This window comes from Mastomys coucha, unplaced genomic scaffold (assembly GCF_008632895.1).
Source record: "Mastomys coucha isolate ucsf_1 unplaced genomic scaffold, UCSF_Mcou_1 pScaffold7, whole genome shotgun sequence".
Lineage (NCBI taxonomy): Eukaryota > Metazoa > Chordata > Mammalia > Rodentia > Muridae > Mastomys > Mastomys coucha.
The window spans coordinates 31,193,756-31,202,079 of NW_022196913.1; the positions used below are offsets into that span (position 1 = coordinate 31,193,756).

At 35.3% G+C, this 8,324-nt stretch overlaps 1 protein-coding gene across 2 annotated transcripts; it reads left to right on the forward strand.

Moving 5' to 3' along the window:
* Positions 1 to 339: 339 nt before the first annotated feature.
* Prl (prolactin) lies at positions 340 to 7,873 on the forward strand. 2 transcript variants are annotated; one of them, XM_031358536.1, is made up of 5 exons: positions 340 to 427; positions 2,303 to 2,472; positions 4,173 to 4,280; positions 6,947 to 7,126; positions 7,531 to 7,873. In XM_031358536.1, the coding sequence occupies exons 1-5, from the start codon at positions 394 to 396 to the stop codon at positions 7,720 to 7,722; spliced, it is 684 nt and encodes a 227-aa protein (XP_031214396.1). In that variant the 5' UTR covers positions 340 to 393; the 3' UTR covers positions 7,723 to 7,873. The 2 variants fall into 2 exon arrangements, with proteins under 2 accessions (XP_031214396.1, XP_031214395.1); XM_031358535.1 differs by having other exon boundaries at positions 2,300 to 2,472; positions 7,531 to 7,850.
* The last annotated feature ends 451 nt before the right edge of the window (positions 7,874 to 8,324 follow it).

Sequence of the window (8,324 nt, forward strand, 5' to 3'; positions counted from 1 at the left end):
AAGTTAAAAGCCATGGTACATATTGCAGATTCTGTGAAGAAATGGGGGTAATTTGGAAGGAATTACCGACTATAAGTTTTATTGATTCTCTAGCTCAAACTAGATTTAAGGTCTCAGCCTCAGCATTTCTCTCATTTCCTTTTGCTGTAATTAATCAAAATCCTTCATTTCTAGCCAATGTCTTCCTGAATATGAATAAGAAATAAAATACCATTTGATGTTTAAAATTATGGGGGCTATCTTAATGACGGAAATAGATGATTGGGAGGGGAAGAGAATGCCTGATTATATATATTCATGAAGATGTCAAAGGTTTATAAAGCCTGTGTCTGCAGATGAGAAAGCCGTAGTTCTCTCGGGCCATCTTGGTGAAGTGTGTTCCCAGCAGTCACCATGACCATGAACGGCCAGGGGTCAGCCCGGAAAGGTATGTGCTGCAGCTGAGTGAATATGTGGCTTCCTAGTATTCCTGATATGACACAGGGGTATCTACTCTGAAATTTTACCTAATGCAGGTTTCACCTTCAAAGCCGTATGGAGAATAATTGCCTTTCTCCAGACATGGCATGACCAGAACCATCAACACAGACCCAAGACAACTGTGATGTTGTCCAAAATAACTTTGTTCCTTATTGATATTAGTAGATAAGGAAAATACAAAAATAACTGACTTAGGGCAAGGGTGATGGGGTTGCTGCTATTCCACAGAAGGAGATGGGAACATCATGGGACACTCATCTTGTACTCCAGCTAAGACTCACTACCCATGCTGAGGTCAGTGTCAGAGATCCAGTCTGTGAGTTAAGAATGGAGTTTAAAATAATAGCCTAGCCGGGCGGTGGTGGCGCACGCCTTTAATCCCAGCACTTGGGAGGCAGAGGCAGGCGGATTTCTGAGTTCGAGGCCAGCCTGGTCTACAGAGTGAGTTCCAGGACAGCCAGGGCTATACAGAGAAACCCTGTCTCGAAAAAAAAACCAAAAAAAAAAAAAAATAATAGCCTATTCATTGACTTAGAAATTATTCATACTTAAGCCTAGCAGACTATGAGATCAGTGGCTCTCTAGCTGGGAAGACACCCTTCAGTGATGTGACCCATCTAGAGATATCCAGAGGTAAATAGTAATGGCATAATAGAAGAAAGGAAGGAAAAGGAAGCACCTACCGGTAGCTAATGGGTAGAAACCATGGAACTCTGAAACCCCGACTACTGCAAACTGAGCCTGAAAACAAGAAGCAATCCAGGTCACAAAGTTGATGTTGCAGAGACTGGGAACTTGGACTGACACAGAGAACAAGAACCTTGGGTCTATTCGTCACAATTTTAGAAGGAAGCAAGAAACATTTTCGTGTTGCCAGGTCTCACTATGAGTTAGTCAGTTCTAATAAATGTTACAAAATCTTCAGCAAAAGAGGGCATAATGTAGATAATGATAGCAGGGGTCTGGTTTATCCTGTTTTGAGAATTTGTTTGAATAGAAGTGAGATTTCAATAGAAGGGGATAATAAAGAGGCTGGTATCAACTAATTGTCTTTACTTTCTTGGTAACATTTGAAAAAACAAAAGAATTGATAGCAACACAAATTTATTCCTGACATGTATGAGAAAGCCCCTCTTTGATTTTTAATCTCATTTTAAGCTGAAAACCTCTCAGATGACAAATGTTGACATAAATGTACTCAGGGTTAGAAAATATCTATACAGCTATGAAATGTAAAAACTACTGCTATAGTACCATTATCCTGAAAGCATACTTCTTTCCCACTTGTAGATAAGCTATAAAGTCTCCCAAAATATGAATATATATTTATATAAATCATATTACATAAATATATTTAAAGTGTGTGTTGGGAAAATTAAAGTATTTTTTCCAGAAATATATCCCAATAACATTTAAAATTTTCAGCCAGTGAGGTATTTAGCAGTGCTGTATAATAATTTTGTGATTAATTTTGAATTAAATATTAAAAATTCTCAGAGAATGTGACTACTCAACACCAGAAGAAACTACCATGACATGAAATTGTCTTAAAACAGTAACTTAATACACTAGCTCAGATTAATTTATACTCAGAATGTTTGCAAAATGAACAAGCACTTCTGAGAAAAGTGCAAAATGACAAAAGCTACACTCCTCAAACCACATATCTGTGAAAATGTTAATATCGGGTAAACACAATGTGTAGAGTGTTGACTCTTCCTTCACCACAAATGCATGCATACATGTAAGGTGCTGGGGACAGATAAAGTTTCTCTTCAGCTGAGTAGATCATCACACACCGGTTCTTGCATTTCTTTAGCAGGATCACTCCTCCTGCTGATGATGTCAAACCTGCTGTTCTGCCAAAATGTGCAGCCCCTGTCAATCTGTCCTGGTGGCGACTGCCAGACACCTCTCCCGGAGCTGTTTGACCGTGTGGTCATGCTTTCTCACTACATCCATACTCTCTATACAGATATGTTCGTTGAATTCGTAAGTACTTCACTCATTTCTGGCATCCTTTGAAAAGGGTCTCTTTGACACAATTCTGTTGTGTTACAGTTAAACAATGATCTGAAGTTCAGAACACTATATCTTCATGGGAAAAAGAAACACTGGCTTACAAAAGTTGGAACAAGAACGGAACAATTTCATAAAGTCGTACAGATTTTCAAAAGTGAAGTGACCCTCAATATTTTGTAATTTGTATTTCTAAATGTAAACATGATGTGTGTGTGGTCCTCGATGTAGTGTCAGAAGTCTTCACAGTTTTGCATGTGTGGGTCCAGGCTCTAGGGGACTTTTTCATGTAGTGCTCTGCAAATGCCCAGTGAAGGGGAGCAGCATGGAAGGAGTGTACTCTGTGGATGGGCTAGAATTAACCTACACTGAAGCTACGGGGTGGTGGGTATAAAAAATAATCACTGCTCAGACAGCCACCAATGTTAGGAGTCATTTGTTAAAACTTTCTTAGCATGGTTTCAGTTCAAGTAGGAAGCCTGGTTCAGAAGCAGAGAAAGCTCCTTTCTTGTTGAACCTGGCTGTTCAGAGAACTTATCTGATTTCTTTGAGTTAATCCACAAGGCATTGGTCAGAGAGAACTTCAGTACATCAGTGTATATCCAAAAAGTGGTTCATCACTTACACTAAATATGAATTTTTAATGTTCTCTTTACTCACTAACATCTCTTTCAATTATTGACTGGTCATAATTCACTTTTGAAATCTTCTTAGAAATACTTCTAAATTTTCAGACTTTTTATTAAGTTTTAATTTATAATAATACTTTATACAAGTTCCAACCAGGGAGCATGTATGAGATAGACCTATGTCCTTTAAACTTATATAACAGTTGTGTAGCTTGTTACTCATGTAGACACCTAACTAGTGCAACAGAGGTTGTCTTTGACTCTGCTGCCTGCCTTTGAAACCTTTTCCCCTAACTGGGCTGCCTCTTATAGTATCATTACTGCAACTTGATATGCCAAGGCTGGCTTATATCCATGAGAGGCCTTTCATCAAGAGAAAGAAAGGAAGAATGGATGGGGTGGGTGAGACAGGACGGAAGAGAAACTGCAGTGAGGATAAAAAGTAAATAAATAAATTAGCTAATTGAGCAAAATAAAACAAAAAACCCCACATTACCAAGAAAGTAAAGTTCAATGAATGATAAAAGAAAAATAAAAAATTTAGAAAGTTATTAAAATGACTTAATAGTAACTATAATTTATATACTAAATAGCTTTCCTATTTTAATTGTTCACTGTTTAATATTTTTCAAATATGTATGTCTGGTGTTTTACAGTTTACTTAGTCACAATCCACATACTGAAAAATGCTTAAATGAAGGAATCATATCAATCTTAAACTATAGGAACAATAAATAAGTAAACAAAAATAACATATGCTATGGCATTTGCCTCCAATATGAGAAATGACATGTAAAGGAGATTTTTATATTTTAGGTATTTTTAGTCTTTACTTTCCAAATAGTAATTTATAAAAAAAAGACAAGACAAGGAAATAAAAATATACACACTAGGCTGTGAAATAAGTAGAAAAGGGTTACTTAATTCCTTAATTTTAAGTGTCTTGTTAAATTTAAATTAAATATCTATTAAATGCATTAATATTCTGGTTATATGTGTTTTTAATTCCAGACTTTGTTAATGAAATTTCTATAAAATTTCTAGGATAAACTGTATGTCCAAGACCGTGACTTTATTGCCAAGGCCATCAGTGATTGCCCCACTTCTTCCCTGGCAACTCCTGAAGATAAGGAACAAGCCCTCAAAATCCCTGTGAGTCCTCACCCCATTTTCTTCCTGACATAATTAAGTCAGTTCAAGGGTTTTGGTGTATTCAATATTATTAGACAACTGAGATAGCTATAGTAATCGCCCATGCAAAGATAAAAGAGAGGGGAGACAGTGATTTGCTAAAACAAATACACATTGTAGAGTGGACTAAGAAAAAAAAGAAATACTTAATATCATTGTAGCTGAGCCATAAACTGTCCATGAAGATGCCATTTCATATGTTATCCTGTAGGAAACTTTGAGCTGAATTCCATGATCATGAATAAATTGGCATTCATATTTGTAGGAAATATAAAAGAAGTGCATATGTAAGAAATGCCAACTTAGTTGTATTTGTTCTACATTCTGGGAACTCCTCCACTGGTAGTCTCCATTACTGACCACTGCACATCACTCCTTAGCTTCCAAGTTCTCCTAGTTGTGCTCTTTCTTACTTACCTACATCTACATTCTTCCCAGAATCCTTTGCTTTATTCTATATCTTATATTGAAAGTTCCCTTGCCAAAAAGTATTTGAAAAGTTGCTTTATTGTTTTTTTCACAGGAGTAACTGGGGTCTCATATGATAATAATGTTTTAATGTTATAGCAGGTTTAATTATTAACTTTTATAAACCATGCCATAGCCAATCTCAATGTAAATATATACAAAAATATATACACAAGAGGATTATGTTATAGAGAAGGCAAAAATGGTTTGGTCCACTTGATTGACACTAGTGATATATATCTTTAATCAATCAATCAGTCAATATAAATATATATATGTATACATACACATATATATGCTTATACACTACATAATATATATTTTTATATTTTATAATTTATGATATATACATATATAATTATATATTAATATAATATACATATATATATCTGCAAAATGTGTATATCTCCATTATGTTCTCTATTTAATTTGTCACATCTCAGTTCTACATTCCTGCTATCCTCATTAATATTATAGTATAAATAGAAGAAAAAATGAAATAACAAGCTGAGGACCAAGAGAAAATATCCAGTGAAAAGTACTCTAATGATAGGAAATCCACAAAACCACTAACGATATTTCTGCAGTTCATCCTCTCAAGAATTCCATGTTGCAATATATTATTATTTCACTTGTTGAGATAAAGAACATGGATTCTAGAAGGTGACTCTAAATTTCTATGTGTTTCAATGCTAGTAGGCAAGCAGTTGTGCCTTCCTCTAACTGAAGATCTTACTCTTCTGCATGTGCTATTATGCTCCCAGGAAGCTATGTTGTCATTACGATTTGGCCCCTACTTTCCCCCTCAAAGCTTTTATACTTTTCCATTTTAATATCTCTTGAATTGCTCTCTACTCCTCATTTTCATTTGCATTTGAGTAGATAAGAGCCATCTGTACAGTTGGTATTTCAAATCAGGGATGAGTTTTATGAATATTTTGATAGTGAGCAAAAAGCCACTTGTAGGTTAAAACTGTACTGTGGTTTACATTCATGCATGTATTTAAGCACAGTGCTGTGTTATTGTTCTTCAACTGTACATACAACCAATGAGCCATGCTCCTAGAGGATATGGAAACCAAGACATGTACACTGCCAATAGCACATTCTATATACTCTTTTTTATAGTATCTTTCCTTTAACATTCTAAAAGAAGATGAAAGTAACATACTCTTATAATGATCCATCTTATTCTCTAGTGTGAAATGATTTGGGTCACTAGTCACTGACAACGGTGGTGTTTATCTTTCCCAAGGGACTCTTGGAATCCACTAAGTTATAATACCCACTGAGTGCCACCAACATTTTGCTTTGTTATGAACATTCAAAGTAATAGAAGAAGCTGATCAGACTATGAAGGCTGGTGGTAGATTTCTAGAGCTTAATCAAAACACAAAGAATTTGATATTTTAGAGAAAAAAATAGTCATTTAAAGGGTATGAAGATTTAAGTCAATTAAGCATTTTCAAGTAAGTAGGATCTAAATTTGATGCCAAAAACTTACTTTAACAAACTAAGCATGAATGTAGCCAGACATGGTGGTACATGCTTTATATCCTAGCACTCAGTAGGCACAAGCAGGTAGATCTTTTGCTCTGCACTTGATTTCAACAAAAGGTTGAGAAGTGATAAGTATCTCTGTTCTAGATCAGATAAACAAAACAAATCAAAACAAAAACAAAAACAAAAACAACAGAAAACCAGCCCATAGGGGTGCATACTTCTAATCTCAGCACAGGAAATGTGAGCACAGTCTAGCCAGTCATTCTAGGCTACTGGGAAAGTCCCAGGTCAAAGAAATATCACATCTCATAATACAAGGTGGACTGCTTCTGAGCAATGACACCAAAGGTTGTTTTCTAGACTCTTAAAGAATAACCATGCATACTCGTAAATATGTACACACAGACACAGAGAGACACACATATACAAATATGGAAAGAAATGTAGTAATATAAACAAGATATTTTCCGTTTTACTCTTTCAAAATATATACTAATAGATGTTTGACATTTCTATAATATTGTGGACTAATACTATATTAATACACACATAGTTATGAAAATAATATTTTCTTCAGCCTCTATGAGCAAAACCGACATCTAACTAACTCTGTTGTATTTTACTTGCTTTAATTATTCTTCAACATGGTGGATTAGCCGGAAGTTCTTCTGAACCTGATTCTCAGTTTGGTGCACTCCTGGAATGACCCTCTGTATCAACTAATAACTGGAATAGGGGGTATTCATGAAGCCCCTGAGACTATCGTATCAAGAGCCAAAGAGATTGAGGAACAAAACAAGCGGCTTCTCGAGGGGGTTGAGAAGATAATTAGCCAGGTGAGCAGTTCCCTGAAAGTTCAGTGCTTTTGACTCATGAAAAAGCTGATTTCTACAGTGAGGACCAAACCTTGAAATATTCTTCTTTGTGACAAGATAAACACCTTAAGTAAGAAACCAAGCACTGCATCTTCAGCGATACCTTGGTAAAAGGCTAGGATCTGGTTAGCTATCTGTTTCCACAGACAAGAATAAACTTTACTCAGAAACATATCTATATACATTAGTTTAAGCTTTCAGATGGCTAATGGACTTGCTGTACCCTACTTATATATACCTAATATACATGAGTTTTGCTGAAATTTTACATTGTTCTTTCCCCAAAATATGAATTTTGCAATTACAAGAAATAAGGATGCAAAAATGCTCATATATGAATTGGAATTATTTATTTTTCTAATTAGGCTTATCCTGAAGCCAAAGGAAACGAGATCTACTTTGTTTGGTCACAAGTTCCATCCCTGCAGGGAGTTGATGAAGAATCCAAAGACTTGGCTTTTTATAACAACATTCGGTGCCTGCGCAGGGATTCCCACAAGGTTGACAATTATCTCAAGTTCCTGAGGTGCCAAATTGTCCATAAGAACAACTGCTAAGCCCACATTCATTCCATGTACTTCTGAGATGGGCCTTAACAGTCTGGTTCTTCAAAAGTTCTGTTTGCATTACAGCTTTCAGTACACGCTTGGCTACAATTGGTCTCTTCATATATAATAAAAACAAACGTTTTAAAAAATGTCAAAGTCTATAAAGGCTTTCTGTCAAGGTTTTCTTTGTTAATTTAATAGAAAATCTTTCATGAATGTCATTATCATCATATCATCATCACATCATCAAATTTTGTTGAAAATTGCAGGCTCAAGTCTTACAAATAATGCCTATAGAAAAGTAGATTAAACCAGAAAGTTAATATAGGCTAAGATTTTTAAAATGGAAGAAAGAAGTCACTAGTAACAAGTTCATCTATTCTACCAAAAAGATAGAAAACTGGGTCATTTCTGTGACAGAATTTTCCACTATAGCAATGAATAAACCAAGTGCTATAGAACTGAGTTGCATCTAGAGAGTACACTGTCAGCTAAGCAATCTGAAATTGGTGGGATACAAACAGATATTATCCCTAAATATTATTTGGATGTTTTGTTTATTTATAATATCTCCTTTCCCAGGTTCCCCTCCAATAAATAAAATAAAACAA